Source organism: Hemicordylus capensis, chromosome 1, assembly GCF_027244095.1.
Source record: "Hemicordylus capensis ecotype Gifberg chromosome 1, rHemCap1.1.pri, whole genome shotgun sequence".
Classification (NCBI taxonomy): Eukaryota; Metazoa; Chordata; class Lepidosauria; order Squamata; family Cordylidae; genus Hemicordylus; species Hemicordylus capensis.
In genome coordinates this window covers 163,434,560-163,458,745 of record NC_069657.1, presented here as the reverse complement: position 1 = coordinate 163,458,745, position 24,186 = coordinate 163,434,560, and the positions used below count along the sequence as shown (strand labels likewise).

At 43.6% G+C, this 24,186-nt stretch overlaps 2 protein-coding genes across 9 annotated transcripts in view; one reads left to right on the top strand and one right to left on the bottom strand.

Annotated features, from left to right (window-relative positions):
* Window positions 1–2,310: 2,310 nt before the first annotated feature.
* Window positions 2,311–21,567, bottom strand: PARP9 (poly(ADP-ribose) polymerase family member 9). Of its 8 annotated transcripts, none has more exons than XM_053268248.1 (11): window positions 21,288–21,491; window positions 19,376–19,592; window positions 18,428–18,464; window positions 16,436–17,256; window positions 12,152–12,382; window positions 11,850–12,071; window positions 10,595–10,673; window positions 6,716–7,075; window positions 5,829–5,965; window positions 4,101–4,275; window positions 2,311–2,874 (listed from the first exon to the last, which is right to left on the bottom strand). In XM_053268248.1, exons 2-11 carry the CDS (start codon window positions 19,397–19,399, stop codon window positions 2,537–2,539), a joined length of 2,424 nt encoding a protein of 807 aa, XP_053124223.1. In that variant the 5' UTR covers window positions 19,400–19,592; window positions 21,288–21,491; the 3' UTR covers window positions 2,311–2,536. The 8 variants fall into 8 exon arrangements, with proteins under 8 accessions (XP_053124223.1, XP_053124229.1, XP_053124216.1 ...); XM_053268254.1 differs by having other exon boundaries at window positions 11,850–12,068; XM_053268241.1 differs by lacking the exon at window positions 18,428–18,464 and having other exon boundaries at window positions 6,716–7,072; window positions 21,288–21,567.
* Window positions 21,276–24,186, top strand: part of DTX3L (deltex E3 ubiquitin ligase 3L) — a 32,578-nt gene continuing 29,667 nt past the window's right edge. The window contains exon 1 of the mRNA XM_053268213.1: window positions 21,276–21,732. Coding sequence (XP_053124188.1) covers window positions 21,291–21,732 — 442 coding nt within the window. The 5' untranslated portion in view covers window positions 21,276–21,290. The remainder of the gene's footprint in view (window positions 21,733–24,186) is intronic.

The window sequence follows — 24,186 nt, the reverse complement described above, 5'->3', positions numbered from 1 at the left end:
ACACTGCAGCATTGGCGGCTCGCGAAAGACAGAGGAGACAGGTAGGGCTTATCCACTGGGGAGCACTTTCCCACACTGTTTTCCTTTTATTGTAAAGCTCTGGGAAGAGATGAACTCTGGTTCTGTGCAGGCGCAAACCCACATGTGATGCACAGAGACCACAAAGAAGAATGAAGTTTTAACATCTGTAGCAGACTGCAACGTTCCCAGCCTTATATGAGAGTGTATCATGCATTTTATTGAACTGAATGTATTGTATGAAGTCTTTAATTAAAATATATTAATTCAAACAATACTTGATGCTTTATCTTACCTAGATGCAGAGGTGCAGCAGATAATTTTGGAGCCTGGACCTAGACACCTTGGGCCCTCTCCACTGTTGCAAGATAAGCATCATCCCCCTACTGCACACACACAAAGGCGGGTGTGTGGGATAAAGTCAGCTATGAAGCTTACACGTGATATACCAGATCTTAGCATATCTAGTACTAGTTAAACACATCACCATGGCCATTTGAAACAACATGCTTTTATCAACTGTATATACAGGTTACTTTCAAGATCCTTAATACTCCACTTTCCTTTTCTTTGTACAGAATTGTGAGCTATTCTCAGGACAGGGAACCGTATTCTTAAATGTTTTGCTACTATGTAACCTTTTTTGGGGGGGTTGAAAAGCAGTATTTAAATACACATTAAACAACAAGGCAAAGACAGAAGAAGAAAACCAGAACAGATTAAAGCCAGCAAACAATTTAGCACCCACTCCCTCATTCAATTACTACATAGCAAGCATGGTGGGGGAGTCAGTCATGTGACTTGCTTCTGGGGTAGCTCCCAAGGCAGTGGGCCCCCAGACAACTGTCTCCCCTTGCCCTATTATAGTTACGCCCCTGCTCTCAATCACGGATTTGAGTATCTGCAACTGGAAAATTGTGTTAGGTCTCGCCAACTGTGACCTGAGTATCTGCAATTTGGTGAGATTTTTTGGAAATGGGGGGATTTGGGGGGTCAGGAGGTCATTTCTGGGGGTTTGGGGTGATATGGTGGTGATTTCAGGGGGGTTGGGGTGATGGGGGTCAGCAGGTTATTTCCAGGGGTCAGATGTGATTTCTGGGGGTCAGGTGGTGGTATTTTCTATTTTTAACTGGTTTCTTTGGTCTTTTTGCAAGCACAATTCCACTAACTCATTTCCCATCTATCTATCTATCTATCTATCTATCTATCTGTGTCTCCTGGGTGTGCCTTGGAATGTGCGTCCCAGAGCCCAGCTGATTGGCTGGGCAGCAGACGGGCCTGATTGGCTGAGGCACACCCAGGAGGATTGGTCGCCGTGGCAGCGGCAGGCCTGGTCGCAGAGGCCAGAGGCAGCGGTGGACCCAGCCCAGCCGCGGAGGCAAGGCCCGGGGCGGGGGCGGGGGGGAGAAAGTGGGGGGGGGAGAAATGGCGGTGGGGAGGAGAGGCAGCTGGGCCTGGAAGTGGAGACTGGGGCAGAAGTGGGGTGGGGGGGAAGAGGTAACCGCTGGCCACAAAGAGCGCACAGATGCTCTGTGCGGGGTCGGCTAGTTGGTTTTAATGCCTTAACAACTGTGAATTCACCAACCACGAGGTTTTTCGGAAATTGAAACCTTGCAGTTGGCAAGGGATGACTATATTATTTGCCCAAAATGAAGTTGCATCTTGAAACCTTGCGTAGGCATGGGCATAAATATCTTCTATCCTAAGCATGTATGCAGTGGCCCAATAGGATCTAAATGTTCTATTGTTATATTTTTTCAGGGTAAAAATGTGGGGGGGACAATTACTGAAAAGTAATGATACACCTAAAGAAATGTGAATATTTGATGTAGGTTTTAAACCAAGAGAACTATTCTGTAGCAAGTAATGCAACAACCCATCTATGACACATAAATACAAAGATCTTTGGGATATCTTGACGTATAAAGTGTTACTTCCATAAAACCATTTAGCTCAGGCCAATTGTTACACAAAACCCCTTCCTGAGTAACATAGTGAGGTAAAGTGTGCTGTCGAGTCGATGTTGACTCCGGGCGACCACAGAGCCCTGTGATTGTCTTTGGTAGAATACAGGAGGGGATTACTATTGCCTCCTCCTGCACAGTATGAGATGATGCCTTTCAGCATCTTCCTATATCGCTGCTGCCCGATGTAGGTGCTTCCCATATTCTGGGAAACATACTAGTGGGAATTCGAACTGGCAACCTTTGGCTTGATAATCAAGTCATTTCTCCGCTGCACCATAATGAACAGGCTATTTATTGTACAGTAAAAAAGAAATACAAATGTAGAGATTTTTTAAAGTTGTTACTTTAATATAAGAACTTGTGAATGCAGCAGTTTTATTTTAAATAAAATTAAAACATGGTTTTTAACTTTCTTTGCTGAAATGGCTTATTAAGCAATGAGGCATACAAGAAAGTTTTCGCTGTATTGGAGAACTGCCTTGGATGTAAGTTATCTAAACCTCACACCCGCAATCAAATTTGCTGCCTATGTTCTGACAAACTTCAAGGTCTCATAGATTTGGGGCTGATGGCTCCAAATTGTTGTTCTGCTCTGGATTCCAAAGTAGAGAGCAAGTCAGTAAATACAGAGGTAGAGCTTGTTCCCTATTAAAAATAACAAAAATTTCAGGATTGTGAATATCATCAACTATGCTGTCATAAATTTTCATGCCACTTGCATTAATTAATGGCGGTGCTACATAACTTCGGTTGCCCTTGGTATATGAGCCTGTTATGACTTCTGTCTCAAACACACAGATCAGATGGTCCATTTCACATTTTTCCTTGGTATCTGCTACAAGGTTTCTGGGGGTTTTGTTAAAGTAGATGCCAGCACCATATGTCTGATCTGGAAAACACCACAAAACAGACTTTTAAAAATCATGTTCTCTTTATAGCAACAGTGCAAAAGATCAGTGATGGATATAACACTGCATTGGTTTGCCTCCAAACATACTGTGGGTTACCTGAGGATTAACAACTGAACAGGCCTGAACATATTGGGATTGTAAGTAGCACCCAGATTAATACTTCTGCAAATGGAAAAAGTTTCACTTGTGCAAGGTAGGAGGGAGGACAATGCTTTACTGACCCTCTCCCCTTGGCTGCCCCCTACACCCCCCAAAAATCTACTCCTGAGTGTCCCTCAACCCTCACACATACTTGGAATGGACACTGGAAGTTGCTGAGGGAAGGGGAGATCAGCAAACCTTGCCCTCCTCTTGCATGGGTGGAACTTGGTACTCTGCAGAAATGCTAGTCTGGATACTACTCTGTGGTTTGGGACCCCCCCCCCTCCCATGTTCTCTATTATAACCACAATTAGAAATATGTTGATCATGGTGGCAATGCAAAAGACTAACATCCAGCTTTTTCAACTCAGTTTGGCATTTACACTACTAAAATAAAAAGCCAAATCTTGTTCCTTTTGGCTATGAGGGCAAATATGATTATTGTACGAAGATATTATATTAAGAACTAGCTGACTTCACATTTTATTTAACTATACATTGGACAAGTTCAGAAACCACATGGAACCCTGGCTAAATCTTGGGTGTGCACAACATTCCTGACCCTTGGAAGCATGTATTCTGCCCTCTCCCCTGCTTGCATGCGCCTCCAAAGAATTCCACTTCCAACTGAAGTTAGAAACAAATCAAGATGTCCAAAACAAACCGATCTTGGATTAGTCTAACAACTTCCATAAAATAAAAATATAAAACCTACTTCAAACTTTGGATTCAGATCTCAGTTTATTTTAGGGGATGTTGGCTATCATAAAAGAAGAACAGTTGGTTTTGACAGCACACTTGGTCTTGATTTGCTTCTAACCTTTGTTGAAAGGAGAATTCTTGGCAGTCTCATTCAGACAAGCAAAGGAGAGAATGCATTTCTGAGGCTCAGGGAAACTGCACAGGACCATAATTTAATCATGGTTCCTCATGATGTCTGAACTGGCACTTTATATTTTATCTTAAGCATACTTGAATAGAACTGTGTCAAATTAGCAGTTAAACTGTGTGAAAATAAATTGATTTTCTGAAGAAGTCTAACAATATTAGATGCATTCTTTACCTTGTGAAGTGGAATAGGTTTTCTGAAATCCATTTTGGCACACCAGACTACAGTACTGAGCTGGAACGCGATGGTATAGCCTATGACATACTGGCATTCCAGTATTTTTTTCTTCTATTTTTCTTTTAATCCTTTGGAAGGCGGACTCTAAAACAGGATTATATATTTTCTCTATCTACAATAAAAATGAACAATAAAACAGTGTCCAATATCTGTAGTGCTAAAAAGCATATGCTTCACTCTGATCCAAGCACATTTTTAGTCTAATTAGTATATTTGAGGGGTTCTCCCTCGAAAAAAGCAATTATAGGAGGAAAAATAACTGCAGTTCCAGTTATGTTCTCTTTGTGGAATAGATATGTACAGTTCTAGCTATCTCCATCATCACGCAATTGTGACACACATTTTATTTATTTATACATTTATATCCCACTCTTCCTCCAAGGAGCCCACAGACCATCTGAGAATATAGCAGTAATAACTAACAGCAACTGTATTTGCTTAGGCTTCAGTTTTGCCAGGCTTTGATCTGGATTGCCTATCAAAACCGGGAATAGTTTGCTGAACAAGCCTATGGCCATAAAGGCTTTACATTTCCTTTCCCAGTTCCAAATTTCACTACAAGACTATGGAGGTTTATTCAGAAGTGCCACTGTGTTCAATGTAGCCAGTTCCCAGGTAAATGTGTGTGTTGATGGCAGCAGTCTAAGGTAGCATATGTGGCACATGTTGCTTTGAGATGGTATAGCAGCATACCGGTGCACTCGAACTGTGAAGTTATAAACCCACACATTATAAATTTGAGATAAAGAAGCATTTCTCGCATGCAGATTAACCCAGGCTAGGGAAGCCCAGCCTGGGCTAGGCTGTGAGTGAGAACTGCTGGGATTGGGTCTGATCCCAGTGAGGCACCACTGCCCAGCCTGTATTTTTAGCCCAGTTTTTAGCCTGGGTTAACAGCACCAGTGTGCCATTAGCCCAGGCTCAGGGATCGTGTCTCTCCTTGGGCGTCGTTTAGCCCATGGAGACACAGAGACAGATGCCTAGAGTGCCCATCTCCTGGGGGAATCCCCCAATGCACCACACAATCCATTGTGGAATACCCTGAGGCTGGGATGTGTTGACTCGGCCTCCAGAACTCTGCACTGCCTAGCACAGCAGAAGATCGTCTGGGAGAGCAGTTTGCGCTCCCAGCAACGACACATGGATCGTCTGGGGGGAAGGTAAACTTCATGCAGCCTTCCCACCCGGTCATGTGAATGGCCCCCAAGTGTTCTGAAATGATGTTGGCTATTTTCAGCTATAAAAACATTTGGACGATACAATCTGAACACAAACACGCAACTGAACACGCAACTGAACACAAACACACTTAACCTCACTGATTTGAGAGCCTAATCAATTCTGTGCTGGGTGTGGCTTCAACAGGAATCCCACGTTTGGCATTTTCATTTTCGACAGGAGACCTGGATGAGAGTGGCAGTTTTAACACTCAGCTTTCAAAGCCAGGATCAGCTATACTTAAAAGGGAAGAGCTGCAACCTGTCAATGGCCACTCCAGCTTACCATTTTGGTTATTTTGATTCAGCACATCAATAAAATCCTGTCCACCTTCTAAGGATCAGCTTGACTTGCTCTCCAAATAGAGCCTACTAAATGACTTGATTCTGTAAATATGTGCGGCACACAATTGTTTTGGAATTACTTTACCGTTGATAATTTCTTTACCTTGAGAACCCGAAGGCCTGCCTTTTCAAGCTGTTTCTCTTTGTCCTTGAATTCTTGAAGGTATGACTCTATGGGAGTGACTTGGTAACAGCATTTACTAGCTGCCTCTGCATGCCCTTCTTGAGGAGGATAGTTTCCTGGATGCATGTAATAGAATGCTTAATAGTAGTAAAGTAACACTTCCTGTTTTGGAAAACAGACTTGAAACCTACTGGATAAGGATGCTGCCATTTCATACTGTTTGCTTAATGAAAGGATGAAAGTTACTCTCTGAAATACAAGTGCTCTAGGTTGCTTCTTTGATAAATGCTTCTTCCTGGCAAAGTAATATAAGTAACCCCTGACAAAGTAATATAGATTTCTTTAGAAGTTCTAGCTGGAGAAAATTAGAATCCTTTAAATCAGGGACAGGCAACCTTGTCTCTCCAGTTGTTGTTGAACTAAAACTCCCATCATCTTCAGCCAGAGGGGCTGGGAATGAGGAGAGTTATTGAACTATGTTGCCTGTCAAACACTGGCCGACATTCTGAATAAGGCAGCGTGGATGCGCCTGGAAGACGCATGTGCATTGCAGAGAGTTCCCCTTTGACACCGGGCCTGCGCACATGGGGGGAAGTGATTTCCAGTGATCTTCACTTCCTTTGGAAGTGTGCAGTCCTCAGAGACATATTTTCATGTGGCCCCCAAGGACGTATTTTCAGGAGGCATGGGGTGCTTCTGAAGGCAGAGAAGATGACCATAAATCACTCCCCAACCCTGCGCAAAGGCACCGAGGCAGTGGTGAAGCACGATCAAGCAAAGCAGCCTCTTTCACATTTTATTTACTCAGGCTTTCCAGTAAGTAGAACCACTACTTACTCGTAGTGCTTCTCTATAGCCCCACATACCATCTGTCTTCAGTTCTCCTTGCTTGCCTCTAGTCTGCAGCATGAATTCAATGGCAAATGTTGCATCAATTATGGCTCGGGGGGAACCTTCAATCTCTAGTGTTGTTTCTTCTCCAGTCAAACTCTCTGATATGGTTATGCCAAAATTCTGCTGCAGTTGAGACAGCTCAACAGGCTGGTTGTTGCCAAGATTGAGAATATTATAATTTTTTATAACAATCCGGTGAGTTTCCTCAACTTGTATTATGTTCTTGAGCCACATTCCTGCTTCTTCCAGAGTTTCACGACTTCGTCCAATAAGCTCCACAAAGGGTCCATTTTTTTCACAACATGCATTAGCTTGTATGTCAGTCTGTACTTCTGGAAAAAAAATATGGTTGGTATGCAATGTAACTGACAAGTTTGAGTGCAAATAACAATGTTTTTCTCTACAAGATAACAATACTGGCTAATATCCTGACAAAATTTACTTGGTCCCAATGAAATTAACAGGACAAGTTAGGCATGCCTACCTTTTTAAAATTTCAATGGAACATCCTCTAGTAAATTTAGTCAGGATGTGCCACTGGCTGTAATGGTGATACAGAAATTTGCCTGTATTACATAGTGGTGCTGTAGCCTACTTGATTGTAAAACTATGCATCTAAGTCTCCATCAGGCCAAAAGGTTATGATTTCTCAACACATTGGTCAGGTTCAGCTGTAACACAAAACCGGAGTTAAACGGGGCAGAGGTTGGAACCCCAGTACATCCGAATTTGTGAAACCGCTGTTTCGGGCCAAAAGCGACCTGTGGTTTGCCTTGCCAAATTCCAATTTGGACCTACAGTTTGCCCAAAGGTTTGACACTGAGACCGGTTTGGCCGCCCAAGTGTTACATTGGAACTCAGACACTGCCATCACCATGGTTTGATGCTGATTTTCAAACCGCAGTCATAGAGGAGGTGGCGCAAATGCATCCAGGGACTTGGCTGCTCTATGCAGGCCACAGCTCCCGCTGGCTGCCTCTCCAAGCAGCAGCCCCACCCCTCCTGTCACCTATCCAGCTTTGGAGCTGCCCGGTAACAGGGACGCCACCATGTTGCTTGCCAGGCTGTCAAGTGGCACAGTCACGTGGGGCATTGCCTCTTCCCACTCTGTCCCTCGATTCCCATACCTGGCAAGCAGGAGGGAAAGTGGAATGGATGACTGGACAGGCACTACGTGCTTTGCTCCCTGAGAAGGAAGCAACAATGATGTATGCCCATAAGCACAAACATTCCAAGTGGCAACATAAGCAGGGCACCCCATCACAGTGCTGGGAAGGGAGCAAATGGATGTGGGACACGGGCATGCCTGGGGTAGGGTTTAAAAGGCCAGCCTGAATCAGGGATTCTTAAGCTGCCCAGTTCTGGTTTTTTTCACAGCAAGGTTGGGAAAGGGAGGCCTAGCCCCTTCCCCTTGGGGGAGGTTGCATTCCCTAGGCTTACTAATGGGCAGGCCAGTCACCAGGGTCACTAATGTTCCAGTCAGAGGAGAGTGCCCACCACTATGAAGACAGAGTATGCGGACCGCACTCATTCAAGAGACTGCCAGGCCATAGGGACGCCCCCTTACAACTCATGAGAAAAACCATCTGTGGGGAACAAGGTGGGGGTGTGGATTGGCAATCACTAATCATGCGCTATGAAAAAACGACCCCTTCTCCCACTGACCACTCTCTCACGAGAGTGACAGGCCAGGATGTTCTATGGAGGAAAGCCGCTGGGATGGGTACCCCAGCGGCCAACCTCCGGTTTCATGTTACGTCTGAACCCAGACTATATTTATTCTTCTTCTTAATATACTGCCTTCAGTAACAACCAAAAGTTTTCAAAACAGTTTACACAGAAAAAGGAACAAAGTGATTCCCTGTCCTGAAAGTTCTACTTATAGGTGAATGTGTGGAGAAGATTCATTGAAAAGCATGGTGATACAAAGGTTTAGCTTAGATACTATAGAGTGTCTGCTCTATAGTGGGTGACACTGAAGGTTGGTTCACATCATGTAATGCAGAGCTGTATGCGCTAGCCCAGATTCTTTCTTTCTTTTTTAAAATTGATTTTTACTTGCCTTGTCTTTACTTTTTGGCTGTTTTCTCCCATTACATTTCTGAGACCTATCCTCAGCAGGCAGCAAAGTAGTACTCATGTGCAGTAAAACATAAAATGTTCTAGTACACATAAAGGGATGAACAATTTTTGCTAATCCCCTTTGCAATCTCCTGTCATTAAAAATATGTCCCGAAGCATTGTTGGGTACAAGGGGTAGGAGAGGGAAGTGGGGATTGGCAAAAATCACCCCTTTCCCACTTGCACTAGCAGAACATCTTCCATTTGCAGAAGTGTGTATCTTGATGCTGCCCAGAATATACTACTAGCCACCTAATGGCGCAGCGGAGAAATGAATAGCAAGCCAGAGGTTGCCGATTCAAACCCCTACTGGTATGTTTCCCAGACTATAGGAAACACCTATAAGATGTGGAAAGGCATCATCTCAGACTGCGCGGGAGATGGCAATGGTAAACCCCTCCTGTATTCTACCAAGGACAACCACAAGGCTCTGTGGTCGCCAGGAGTCGACACTGACTCGATGGCACACTTTACCTTTACTACAAATATGTATATACTACTACGAATATTTATATACCACTCTTCAACCAAAGTTCTCAAAGTGGGTTATATAGAAAAATTAAGTAATACATAAATAAGATGGTCCCCTGTCGCCATAGGATTCACAATCTAAAAAGAAATGAGGCAGATACCAGAAACGGCCACTAGAGGAATGCTGTGCTGGGGCTGGATAGGGCCAGTTACTCTCCCCCTGCTAAATATAAGAGAACCACCACTTTAAAAGGTGTCTCTTTGCTCAGTTAGCTGGGGAGGTTATATTGCAGTAACCCAGTCCCTGAAATTAGGATTGTCATTTATGGATGACAGAAGATGGCAAACACCACCCCGCACACCGCACCCTCACACACTTTCAAATGCCATGTCATTTTTCCTCAAGATATCTATATCTGATTCTACACCTCTATATAGCTTTCTGGTTCCACACACTGAGTGATTATTGTTATGAACAATGAAATGGATCTATGTGTGTTGAAGAGTATGCCAAAGGCACAGATCCCTGTTTTGTTTTTGTTTTTAATGGGGAGGCTTTTCAGTTATCAACAATGAAATGACACCTTATTTAAGAACAAGGATTTCTGTCTTTATTTATTTTTATTTATTTATTTATTTATTAGATTTATATACTGCCCTTCCGATACAGCTCAGGGCGGTTCACAACATAATAAAAACAATTAAAATCAAACTATTAAAACACAATAAAACCAATAAAACAGCTAAAAGCCCTGAAAATCAGGGCAACAATTTTAAAAAGTTTAAAACAATTAATCATTTAAAACTCTGGAAGGCCAGGCCAAATAAGTACATTTTTGGCATGCTTTTTTATTTATTGTTGTCATTTTGGAGATACTTAACATGCTCTTAAAAGTTCTTAATACACTGCATTTTTTCAGTTTAACCTTGAATATATCCAAGAACAGACTTTTGAATCTTATTGAATCTTGCTCCACTCTCTAAAACCTGCATGAAATCTCCCCTCCTAACTCCATCAATTATCCTTGGCTCTTCTTCACACACACTCATCTTTCAAGTCCCTGCCCAAAAGCTGCATCTTCCACAAAGTTACCTTTAATTCTTGCCCTCCGCCTTTACATTTCATAATATAATGAAGCCTGGTATATATGAAACTTCATTTTCTTATAATTCTGACATGCAATCTATTTTTGTTCAAACATTCAATGTTAAACAGATAGAATCTCCTCCAGTTTTACCCTCTTTTGTCTATTTCTTACCCATAGCATCTACTACACAGCTGCAGTCCATCTTTTCTTCCAGTTTATTTTTGACTGATATAAGCTTGGTGCAGAAAGCCTTTAAAAAGGGTAAAACACATAATAATTGGTTATGTTATTGGAATTTTAGAGTCTGAACTATTTGTAATATTAGTTCAAGAACATTGTCTAAAGTGGCAATTATCTGTAAAGACAGCTCAGCTTACAGAGCATGCTAAACTCCTCAAATATAGAAAACGTACTCCTTATGTTCAGTGCCTAGAATAATCTAGAGCAGTAGTTCCCAATCTGGGGGCCTCCAGATGTTGTTGAACTATAACTCCCATTAGCCCCAGCTATAATTTATTGTGGCTGGAGATGATGGGAGTTGTAGTTCAGCAACATCTGGAGGACCCCAGATTGGGAACCACTGCTAGATGATCAGTTTGCAAATCAACCAATCCACTGCGCCACAGACTCTACTAGCCAAGCTGATCTCAAAGACTATGTACTGCAATTTTCCAAACGCTGGTTGACATTCAGAGCTATGGAGTGAGGACACAGCAAGAGGCTGTGTTCTTCACCAGCAGCAGAGTGCTTGCACAAGCAGGGAGTGGGGTAGTGGTTTTCATTTATCTTCCCTGCCTCCAGAAGTGCTCTGTCTCTTCCAGAAATATGTCCCTGAGGGTCGCACAGTCCTCATGGGCATATTTTTGGGAGGCACAGAGCACTGCTTGAGTCAGAGAAGATAAGCTAAAATGTTCCCCTGTTCCCCATATTTTACAAGCAATTTCCAGCTCCAAGGAAACAGCTCCTGTTGCATCCTATTCATTAGGCAGGAGGTCAGCCACTGTTCTGGGAGACTTCAACGTAAATGCAGAGGCTAGCTTTTAGGGGAAGACTCGGACAGCAAAACAACGCAGAGGATCAGTATCAGCTGAGGTGGTCACAAAAACAAAAGCAAAAGCAGCTGCAGAAGAGAAGATTTATTTTGATGTGTTTCAATAACATATCTTTCTCAAAGAATGTCTATAAACAATAAAATGTACACATAAAATCTCTGCAGATGTATGCATGTTAGAATATGTATGTTAAAGTTATATAAATGGATAATATCATATATTCCGTAAAACTCTATGTACTCCAGACATAAAACTTAAAGAATCAAACAATTAAATATGCAAAAATGATGACCCATAATACTCAAGTAGAACTACTCATGAGTAATTTAGTCTGGGTGGCAATCAATATTTCTATTCTTTCTACAATATCTTACCTCATATGCATCATTGTTGTCTGGAGGAATCACAATATACACATCTAGCTTCTTCCCAGAATGCTCCTTTGCAAAGTATATTATTTCCTCCACCATAATATCTGCCACTTCATCCTTTGGCAAATGTAAATCTTCAATCCCAAGTGGTGGGAAAGAAACTGATGAAAACTGCTGCTCCCAAGTCTTGAAAAGACTTTCCGATACTGCTGTTTTTAGTGCCTGCTAGAGGAAAGCAGAGACTGGGGTTTGATTGTTTGTTAAACATTCAAAGGAGGGAAGAAAGCAAACAGAAAGGTCATCACCTGCTGAGTGTTGCCTTCATTAGAGGATGGCCATATCGCATGGAGGACAAACTCACAGTCAATATTGTATCCTTTTGTGCATATGAGTTTTGGGTCACCTGATGGAAGTTTCTGTAGCTCAGCAAGAAACTGCTCTCGCATAGCTGCACCTGCTTTCCCCAGAATTGCTTTCGAAACGGTTCCTTGTGAGAGATCATCTTGCACAATCACAGAGTTAATAATAATGGCAGTCTGGAAGAGAGTAATGTAAAATCTGAATCTAATTCACTTCCAGTACATGCATTGTTTCTATGCAATGCATTTCAAAACTTCCTCATTCAGATATACTTGGAGTAAAGTAAAGTTAAGTTGTGCCCTCAAGTCACTGTCGACTCTCCTGGTGCCCCACAGAGCCCTGTGGTTTTCTTTGGTAGAATACAGGAGGGGTTTACCATTGCCTCCTCCCACGCAGTGTGAGATTATGCCTTTCAGCACCTTCCTATATCGCTGCTGCCCGATATACCGGTAGATGTTTCCCATAGGCAAGTCATTTCCCTGCTGCGTCATTAGGTGGCTAATGAAGGTACTTGGAGTACCTCCAGAATACTGCCAGAATCCTCATTTAAAAGCCTTGGAGGTAACAAGGCCAGAGATTAAAGATGGATGGGCAGGCACCTTGGAATGCCAAGGGTTTGGTTTATTTTCTCCAGTCTAGTGCAAGTATCCTTGGCATGCCACACATTAATCTGTACAGTCTTAATATATTTACCTCTCAGTCTTATTGAGGGAAAGGAAAGGAATTGTGCATTTGCTCAAGAGAGAACATCTTTATGTAAATGTCCATGCATGCACAGAGTGAGACAAATAGCCCCAGAGAAGGAGGAGAACTAGTCTTGCACTAGTGAGCACGAATTGTCTCCTTTGTTAAGCAGGGTCCACCCTGGTTTGCATTTAGATGCAGGGTCAGCTCTTGAGAGTAAGCAAGAGATGCGTTGCATCGGGGCGCAGCTTTCTGGGAAGGTGCCGGCGATGATGGAACAGAACTTGAAGAAGCAACAGGCTCAGACAGCAACAAACTCCTCATTTGCACTGCGCGCTGGTTCAGGGTGCAGTGCAGCTTGCTGGAGGAGGGTGCCAAGCGCCAAAGGAAGAGCAACGCGCTGGTGTGTGTCCCTCCAACCCGATCGCATGCTGCTGGTGCCGCTGTTACTGTGCGTCATCTGGACCTGCCTAGCGCATGCATGCAGCATCCCAAACATCTCCCATCAGTGCCTCCTTCGTCTTCCCATGCTCCAGACTGAGACACTGTGCTTGCTGTGACTCCCCTCTGAGCTTGTTGTGGGCATTTTGGGGAAAAGGTTTAAACAACAAGCAGCAGCAACCAACCAAACCAATTCTCTAGCCTGTGTTGTTTTCCTGCGTGCGGGTCCGACCATTCCCCTTTCCCTGCTCTTGAGGGAGGAGCTGCCTGAGCATATGATATCAGACAGAGTGAAAAGCTGTGGAGGAGCTGCGCCCTGAAAGGAGCTGAAAACAGGTTCCTCTTTCCCTGCTCTTGAGGGAGGAGCTGCCTGCCTGAGCATATTATATCAGCGTGAGAAGCTGTGGAGGAGCTGTTGCGCCCTGAAAAGAGCTGAAAACAGGAGCGTGTGAGTGGGACTGGGTGAGGGTGAAGGAGCTGGGACTGGGAGCCCCCTCCCCCCCAATTGCTTTGCACCACTGGACTAGCTGGATGGATAATATAATTCAGATGGGTTAAGTTTTAAAAGGGCCACCCTTGAGATTAGCAAAAACTGGGTAAAACTAAAAGAATTATTTTATTCCCCCTTCTTCAGTCTGAGAACACAATCTAAAAAAGAAATATAAGATGGACACCAGCAACAGCCACAGGAGGAATGCTGTGCTGGGGATGAATAGGGCCAGTTCTGGTTGATTGATTGATTGATTGATTAAGTGCTGTCAGGTTGGTGTTGACTCTTAGCAACCACATAGATAGATTCTCCCCAGGATGATCAATCTTCAGCTTGGCCTTTAAGGTCACTCAGTGGTGCATTCATTATTGTCACAAATAAGTCCATCCACCTTGCTGCTGGCCGTCCTCTTCTTCTCTTTCCTTCAACTTTCCCCAGCATTATGGACTTCTCGAGAGAGCTGGATCTTTGCATGCTGTGTCTGAAGTAGGATCATTTGAGCCTGGTCATTTGTGTCTCTAGTGAACAATTGGGGCTTGATCTGTTCTATGATCCATTTGTTTGTTTTCCTGGCTGTCCATGGTATCCTCAAAAGTCTTCTCCAGCACCAAAATTCAAAAGCGTCAATGCTTTTTCTATCTTGCTTCTTCAGGAGTATAATTATCCTATGGTGGTTTGTTGTGGCCATGAATATTCATTTACATGCATTTGCACTAAACAATTAGCACTCTGACATTTACTCAACTAAGTTTACTTCAACTAAGGTTGACAACTTAGTATAATTATCCCAACCAAATCCAGTATAATTATCCCAGCCTGATCCATTTGTTTGTTTTCCTGGCTGTCCATGGTATCCTCAAAAGTCTTCTCCAGGACCAAAGTTCAAAAGTGTCAATGCTTTTTCTATCTTGCTTCTTCAAAGTCCATATATTATATACATAATTATATTATATACAATGTTATGTATATAATTACATAAAATCTTTGTGTATTAAATTTTGAATACACACTAATTGTATTTTGAATTTTTATTTTTTACGATAACTAAGGGCGCTCAACAGAATGTTGCATCTGAGCACCAGATCCCCTAGAGCCGGCCCTGTTTAGATGAGTGACTACATGTGAGCACTGCCCAGAGGCGTATCTAGGGAAAATAGCGCCTAGGGCAAACACTGAGATTGCGCCCCCCTGTCCGAGCATCTGACACCCATCTTTCAGATAACTTTACCATAATATCAGCTGAAAAATACAAGTCAGGCTCGTTAATCTTTTAATATTTCAAAAACTATTTAGCAGTGGACTTAGCCAGACCAAAAAATGCTGGAAAATGACCAATTTCAGTATGCTGGGGCTCATGAAATACCCAAATACTATGTGGAGGTGTACTTGGAAAACTAAACAGAAGTGCCTGTCTAATTCTCTACTATGCTTTGTAGCATCACCATTACATAAGTTTTAAAAATTAATGGAGAATTTGACTTTTTGCAGATACTATGTAAATAATTAAAGGATATGCAGAGTAAACTGTGTCACTGCTTGGAATATATTCTAGTCTTTCAGAAAGACAGTTAAAATGAGAGAAAGAGAGCAAGAAACTCCCAGTGGGCCTTAATATTAAGGATTTCACACTGATTCAAAGACAAACTCACCATTAATAGCCATATTATGAAGACATCACATTTAACTCACTTATCACAAGAAGCAAAGTAAGAGCAAATGAATACAATCCTAGCTCATAAGCATCAGCTCAGTATTCACAAGCCCTGATTCTCTGTACATAGTGCCAATCTGAATATGTGTATAGTGTCATATATATAACCTGTATCCCCTTTGGGGGGCTTCCTAAAGGCTGGGGGGTTTGCAAAGGTTCCCCCTCACCCTGCTGGCCTCTAGGGCCTCACAAGTACCATTTGAGCATGTGCGGTGGCCATTTTTAAAAATAATCTTTTTTAAAAAAAAATGGCAACTGAAAACAAAATGGCCACCGCACATGCTCAAATGGCCTCTGCAAGACCTGGCATGACCTAGGGCCTCAACAGAGGCCATTTGAGCATGCATGGTGGCCATTTTGTTTTTGGCAGCCATTTTTATTTTATTTTTTAATTTTACAAAATGGCGCCCCCCTTCAAGTGGTGCCCAGGGCACATGCCCTGCCTGCCCTACCCTAGATACGCCCCTGGCACTGCCTGCTATAAGATATTCCCTTTAGAGGAAGAGGCCATAGCTCAGTGCTAGAGTATCTGCTTGCATGCAGAAGGTCCCAGGTTCACTCCCTGGCATCTCCAGGTAGGGCTGGGAGAAACTCCTGCCTGAAACTGTAGAGAGCTGCTGCCTGTCAGTATAGACAATACTAAGCTAGATGGACCAATGGTCTGACTCAGTATAGGGAAGCTGCCTCTGTTCCTAGTATATGAACTGCAGGCTTTCATTCATCCTTTAAAAAAGAACTGCCACTACCTAGTGCACAATGCGGCTCACCTGGCACCTGTGGGCACTTAAAAACCCAAGTCAAGGCAGAACTAATCTGCAGCCGAGTGAACTGGCCCTCAACTTCAAACACTACAGCATTCATATTTAGGCCTATCATGCTACTTGTAAGCACATGGAGACTTACTTGCTGTTCTTCTAGGTTTCCTTTTTTAATCTGCAGGCAGAGATCATTGACTGTGATTGAATCAGATGTTCCCCTTATTAGAGGCACAATGTCATTACCACCTAACAACTCTTCACAGGCCCTTTTCATCACTTCAACAGTAGTCTCGTCAATATTCACAAGGTGGATTTCTTGCAAGTAGCCAAAGAGTGGAGCTAGCTGGATAAAATTCTTTATAGTCCGTACAATCACTTGAGCACACAAATTTTGTGGAAAGTTGAAGATTCCAGAGCTCAGTGCAGGAATGGCCACAGACTTGATATTGTTTTCAGGAGCATTAACATATTTCAGTATATTGATAATGGCAGCTTCAAGCTTGAGGCAACATTCCTCCCTCTGGCCTTCAGACCATCTTGGGCCTACTGCATGGATGACTTGTTTACAATGGAGTCTTCCTCCACTGGTGACTGCAATTTGACCAGAACTGAGTGGTCCATTCTTTTCAATGAAATGCTTGCACTGCTCTTCAATTTCTGGTCCTCCAGCTTTCAGGAGAGCAAATGCAAGGCCTCCAAAATGATGCAGGTATTCATTGGCTGCATTCACCAAAGCATCTGCCTCATGTCTTGTAAGATCATCTACCCAGACAGAAACTTCAATTCCTTCCTTCAGGTTTTTCTTATACACTTCACTGGGGTTTCTTACACTCTTCAGGATAGTTATGCAACCAAACTTCTTCTGAAGCAGGCTACATAGGTAGTTCTCTCTCCTCTTAAGAATTGCATAAACATTGTTACTGATGGGAATTGATAAGATTTCTTCATCCATAGACATACTGATTTCTAGGGGATAAAACAAATTAAATATTTTATGTTATTGTGCAAAATAGTTATTTTTCTCTACATATTTTAAAAGAGGAGGTGACCCCCCGCTTTTCTCATTATCTCTCCGCCAGTCATGGAAAAGAGTATTATCTGGTTAAGGAAGTTAACAGCTGGGGAATAGAAGAGGACCTTTTCTGTGCTTGACTAGAAACTGATGATGGTGTGTACACTGAAGCGCTTTAAATTTATTTGTACCAACTTTTAACAAAACTTTTGCACAATAAAGGGTCTTTGTGAAGAGAACTGAAGTGTTAATATGTGCATTGCATTGCTGACATATAAATTATGTATAATTTTAAAATTATACATATTTTTAAAGGTTTCCCTACTTGCCAGTATATAATATATGTAGTGTGTCCTCCCTAATATAACACATAAGCCCTATTCACACACTATGCTTAATACACATACAAAATGTGTAAAGTGTACACAGGTACCGATATGTATGCATATGTATGTGTACAGTTAATCACAGATTATGTTCAGTGCATGTGCAGCAGTGTATGGTTCCTTTCTGTACCTTGCATTTGAGGGGGTCTGTATCCAGGTTCACTTTTAAAGTGAATACAATCATTCATAGAAAAATATGTATATGCATATAGAGATCTGTACACATGTACAACATAATTTCTGAATAGAGCTATTAAAACAGTAACATTCAATGTATTTATAATGCGAGATAAGCTAACAGCACCAACCAAAAAGTTGTTGAGCTGATAAATAACGGTTTATGCTAAAGGATCACAACTGCTATGCCTCACAAAATGTGAATTTATGGCTACTGTTTTACAGCAGGTTGAGGCCTACAGAGAAAGCAATTGGTAGATATGTACCAGACCCTTGTAATGCATGGGGAGGAGGGGGAGACCAGTGGTATAAGAATCCCTTGCAGAGGACAGGATCTCTCCCTTCTTATGTGCAGCAATGCATGTATGCACAGTCCTGTGAGCATGCGAGGATAACAGGCAAGGTAGGGGGATCAGTGATATGAGAACCCCAGCAGTGTAGGAATCCAGAGAGGGACTTGATCCATGTCCCCACAGGTCTCTTTCTTCTACCCCTGAAAAATAGAAAATAACCTATCCTTAATCACTGGTCTGCAACAAACATCATAATGAAAATTATCTACCTGCACTGTCATCTTCACTTCTCTCAGAACTGGAAGTCTGTGAAAATAATATTTAAAAAATCAAAATAAATTCTTACATCCTGTGAGGGCTACTGTTTGCAGATGATGATCTTCCTTCATAAACCTTCACTTCAAAAAATCCGTCTGCTACCTGTGAAAGGGATGTGTACGCCCTTCTTTGACACATGTATGGCTTGCACTTTATGAAGTACGTTAATAGTACCCTGTAATTTAATTTGTTCTGTAATATGTCTGCTTGCTAAAACAATGCCTCACTGTGACACATTTAGTGAGTTCATTGCAGATAAAATCTCTCACATTCGGGCTGATCTGGACTCCAGTATCTCTGCAGGGCCAGTTAGGGAGGTGTCCAGCAATTACTATTCCAAGATTAGATTGGATCAGTTTCAGTTTGTGACTCCTGAGGATGTGGACAAGCTGCTTGGAGCAGTATGTCCTACCACCTGTTATTTGGATCCTTGCCCAACATGGTTGATTTCATCTTGCAGGGAGGTTGTTGGAGCTGGCCTAGTTGATATCATTAATACCTCACTGAGGGAGGGCAGGATGCCACCTTGTTTGAAGGAGACGCTGGTTAGACTGTTTCTTAAGAAGCCCACTTTGTATCCCCTACTGATGAATAATTTTAGGCCACTCTCCAACTTCCCGTGGTTGGGTAAGATGACTGAGAAGGTGGTGGCTGACCAGTTCCAATTTGCCTTGGAGGAAACTGATTATCAAGACCTATTTCAGACCGCTTTATAGCAGGCTATGGGGCTCCTATACGGCCTTGGTCGGCCTGATCGATGACCTTCACCAGGGAATTGACAGAGGGAGTATGACTCTGGTGGTTCTTTTTGGATCGCTCATTCCACCAAGGCAGCTCCAGTGACTGGCACATAGACCAACAATCTCTGCCTGAATCTTCTTTGGTTTCCGATCACTTACCAGCAATTTCATCATATTCCCCATGCTGAATTTCCTCTTTGTTCTTCCCGCCTATATGCAGCCCCTTGTTGCTTCCATTTCCCATTTGCCTTGGAAGAGAAGTAACTGCCTTACAGCACAACTGCCTCCCTTAGAATCCTGTTCTCTGGTTTCTATGGACACCCCTGCTGGAACCTCAGCAGCATTGTCAAGCTGCTCCTCTGATCAGCATCTTATCCTTTAAAGGAACAGGATAAGCATATCATCAGTATAGCCCTGTTCAGACATTATGCTGCACAGGTGTTAGATGTCTGTACGCATTCTATGTGAATGATGATTGTACATATGTTCATTTTAGAAGTGAGCCTGCATACAAGCACCCTGAAATGCAGAATACTGATAGAAAAAGTAATACTCTATGTGCATTAAAAATAGCCCTATTCACACATTATGTCCAACATCTGTACAATCTGTGTACAGGGTACACAATACACAAGTACAGTTATTCACACGTTATGTTCAATATACATACAATAGTAGTACATTTCCTATCTGTATCCTGTATTTGAGGGGCCTGTACCAGGTTCTTTTAAAATGAATGGAGATACAGTCATTCACACACAAAACATGTATGCATGTACAAACACCTGAATGCAGATTACACATAATGTCTGAGTAGGGCTAATGTCTGAACAGAGCTCATAATGTAAAAACTGTATGTCCATACAGATCTGACTATGCATTTAGTGTGCAGAGATTGTATGTGTGTTGAACAGAACATGTGAATAGGACTTATAGGGAACCAAATAAGAGTGAAACAAACAAGGGGACTGATAGGGCACACAGAAGGAGGACACACTGAATGAACAAACAGGCCACAAGAAGTAACAGTTCAAGCGGCAAGGAAGGTCAGCTGGAGGAAGCACAGAGGCATGTTCAATACAACAATCGATTTTACTTCTGAGTGACTGTTCTTAACTATTTACACCACTTGAAACCATGAGGAATCAGCTTCATATACATTATTCTCCTGTTACGGAGAAGGAAGCATATATACCCTGCGTGTGCCCAGTCCTATGTGATGATGAATGTGCAGGAGAACCATGCGTATTAGGCTTGTGTGTCAGAATGTCTGATTCCAACATGTAGCAGTTTCCTAGCGCTGTGTAAAGGTGGGTGCTCTGAGCACAACTATTCAGGGGTTCAGGGCACATAAAATCAATTATGTCTTAATACTATTCCATAACTACAAATTAGGATGGCCCTGTTTGTGGTGGTAGTGTTTGTTACAATGCCCATGCATGATTAGCATTGGGTCAACTAAGCGGTCCATTCTTAATTTGCTCCAGTAATTTCAAAAAGAGACTTAAGGGATGGCAATTATTCTGGATTAATTAAATTAATACAGAGCATAAGAGTGCGATTCTGTTTGTGGCGTGAGAAATATATCCAGGAATTGTGCGTACAGATCCTCCTAGGGTAGGATTGGCAACTGTCCCTCATTACACAGGATGACCCACGTTTCAGCGATGAAATGTTGGTCCCTATAAGGACAGCATTTGTCCCTCATTTATTCACTAGCATATAATTCAGTTACATATACATCAATGATACTCAGGCTCTTGATTACCACCACATACTCCTCCCAACCCCCCAGCCAACCTCCCAAACTTGTGTCCCTCATTCTGGAACTTGTGTCTCTCAATAGGGCAATGAAATGTTGGCAACCCTAACCTAGGGACACCATTATTGTTTTTCCTCTGGACGGCAGCAGCAGGGCTCCCATGATAAGCTATTACGCTACAGGCCAAAATTCAGTGGGTACAGCATGAGAAAGAGGGAAGAGCTGTCCTACTGAGCTGTCTGTCACCCACTTTTTAAAGGCAGAATTACCCTTTGAAAAGCAACAATCCAAATATAAGCCTATACAAACCACATGGCTCTCTGGTCGCCACAGGAGTCGACACCGACTCGACTGCACAACTTTATATTTTTAGCCGTTAGGGAATGGAGCCCCTCTCAGCCACAAAACGGCTGTGTTTGGGAAGGGCAGCAGGCGGCGCTGGACGCAGAACAGGGAGCGAGAGCGCGGCGCCCTGGCGGCGGCGGCGGCGGAGGAGGAGTTTCCCGTTTTTATTTATCTTTCCCGAGAATCGAAAGTGAAAGCTCGCCCTTCGCCTCCGAAGTTTTAGACATGGCCGGCCTTCTTCCCCAGCTGCTAGTCCAGGTTTCCCCTGTGGACAAGTTCGTGGAGAAGCTGGAGATGAAGCTGGAACTCTACTTCCAGTCCCAGAGGCGCTCCGGGGGCGGAGAATGCGACGTCGAAACCCAGGACCGTGAACGGGGCGTCTACCGGGTACAGTTCCAGTCGGAGGAAGGTAATGGAGGGCTCGGTGGGGTGGCCTCGCTGCTGCTAGGGCGCAGCGCCTGGCTCTAGTCTAGCTAGGGCGCCGCCCAGCCCTTGTGCCTAGACTTCTGCCCCCCCCCCCCCACCCGCCGCGGTAATCATTCGGCAGCAGCGAGGGGTGGGGAAGTACTGGCTGTGGCTGTGGGAAATCGCGGAGGTAACTTTCAAGATATTTTTCCTTCCCCCGGAGTTTGGGTTGAGTCAGTTTGACTAGAGTTGCCAACTATTCCCCCCACCCCAGGGCCATGGGGGCTCCTCCTCCTGTTGCTCCGGTCACGTTCCGGAAGCGCGTGCTGCTTCTAAACGCGGGTTGCTTTTCCTGTGAAAAAGGTAAAGTGTGCCGTCAAATATCCTAAATAAAATACCAAGAAAATGCCAGCCGAAGACGTCTGCCCGATTTCAGATGTGTGGTGCACATTTTAAATTGGCCATGTGTATATTTCCTTTATTACATTGCCTATATTAATTCCTTGCCTTCACAGCCGGAAATGAGACGGAACGGCCCCCTAATAATCAAGCTGGATCCCAGAAACAGTGGAAGGTGTTGGAGACAGTGGAAAACAATATGTTAGCACTGAAATAGTTCCAATATTAAACAGTTATTACCTGTATAATAACAATATATTGTAATATTACATTATTGTATCCGGTGGAATACTGGAACTCTTTCAGTGCTAAAATATCCTTGCAAGTGTTTCTAACCCATCCCACTGTTTTGGGGATCCAGTGTGTTCTGGCCCCTTCTGGCTTACGCACAATGCCAGTTATATGTGTTTTATGCCAGTATCCCTGGTGCTCAGGTGACCAAGCTCCCTGCTGCACTGTTTGTAACAAGAGCAAATTAGTCAAGAGTGAGTCTGCAATGTACTGTGCTTTAAAGAAAGTGAAACACAGCTGGAAGTAGAAGGTGTGTGCATCATGTTATCTTCAGCATGGAAATACACATAATGGCCTCCCAGCATTAAAGAGATGAGGCCAAAAAGGGCTGTATGAACGTGAGCAGCTGAAGATATGTGATATGTCCAAGGCCACCCAAACCGGAGGTTGCTGAGCAGTGATTTAAACTTATGCTTGGAATTGGACACACTGTTATTTGGGAGTAAGCCAATAGGGATGTGCATAAAACCGGTTCTCCCGGTTCGGTTCGGGTCCGAACCGGGTCCGGACCGGACCGGGGTGGTTCGGTTTTGGTTTTGCCAGACCACCCCCCCGGTCCGGTTCGGTTTCGAACCGGTTCGGATCCGAACCGAACCGGTTCGGATCACAAAAAGTGGCTGGTTTTGAAGGGGACATTGTGTTCTACCTGCCACCCAAATTTCAAGTCGATTGGACCTTCCTCTGATTTTTTACAAATTTTTTTCAAAAAATAAATTTTTGCCCATAACTCACAATGTGGAGCCCTTAGGGGCAAAAAAGCTGGGGTGGGTGGTAGCCACCCATGGGTGTCCTCCACCCCAAAAATCCCAAGGCAATTGGTGGCTCCTAGTATTATTGGTGAATTTCTGAAGAAAAATTTTTTTTCCATTGGCTAGAATGGGGGTTCGGGTCTGCCCCAGACCCACCTCTGTGGGGTGGCAGCACCCCCAAAGTGGGTCCGGGGCCATGGCAAAAATGCCCTCAGTCCCTCCCAGCAATCCCCGTAGAGATAGGAGTGATGGTTCTGTTGTTTTTCTGAGGTATTCTGAGTGTAGATTCTATGATAGCTTATGAGATTTCCAATGAGACACCATGAATCCACTCTCATTTGCTATCACAGAATCCACACTCACTCAGAACACCTCAGAAAAACAACAGAACCATCACTCCTATCTCTACGGGGATTGCTGGGAGGGACTGAGGGCATTTTTGCCATGGCCCCGGACCCACTTTGGGGGTGCTGCCACCCCACAGAGGCGGGTCTGGGGCAGCCCCGAACCCCCATTCTAGCCAATGGAAAAAAAATTTTTCTTCAGAAATTCACCAATAATACTAGGAGCAACCCAACAATTGCCACCCCATCTTTTTGGCGCCTCTCTCTGGGCGCCCTAACACGTAACACCTAGTCAGTCCATCTTAATGCCTACCTACCACCACTCCTATCCAAGCAAGTAAGAGGAGGACACTCAGAGAGACAACACCCACTCTCTGATCTAACAAAAAGGCCACAGCTGTGCTGCCTGCCAGCACAGCAGCAGCAGCGGAGCAGCACACTAAGCACAAGAGCAGCACACACAGAGAAGAAGCAGGAGGCGGAGCAGCAGAGCAGCAGACCTGCTGCTCCGCATGATGGGTGACGTGATGCCCAAAGGAACCACCGCCTCACTCAGTGCCTGCCACTGACTAGGCCCGACAGACAGAAGCCAGCCAACCTGCTCTGCTCTGCTCTGATGCTCCCCATGGATGATGCACACACACCCTACATCTGCATCCCAATGACCAGACCAGA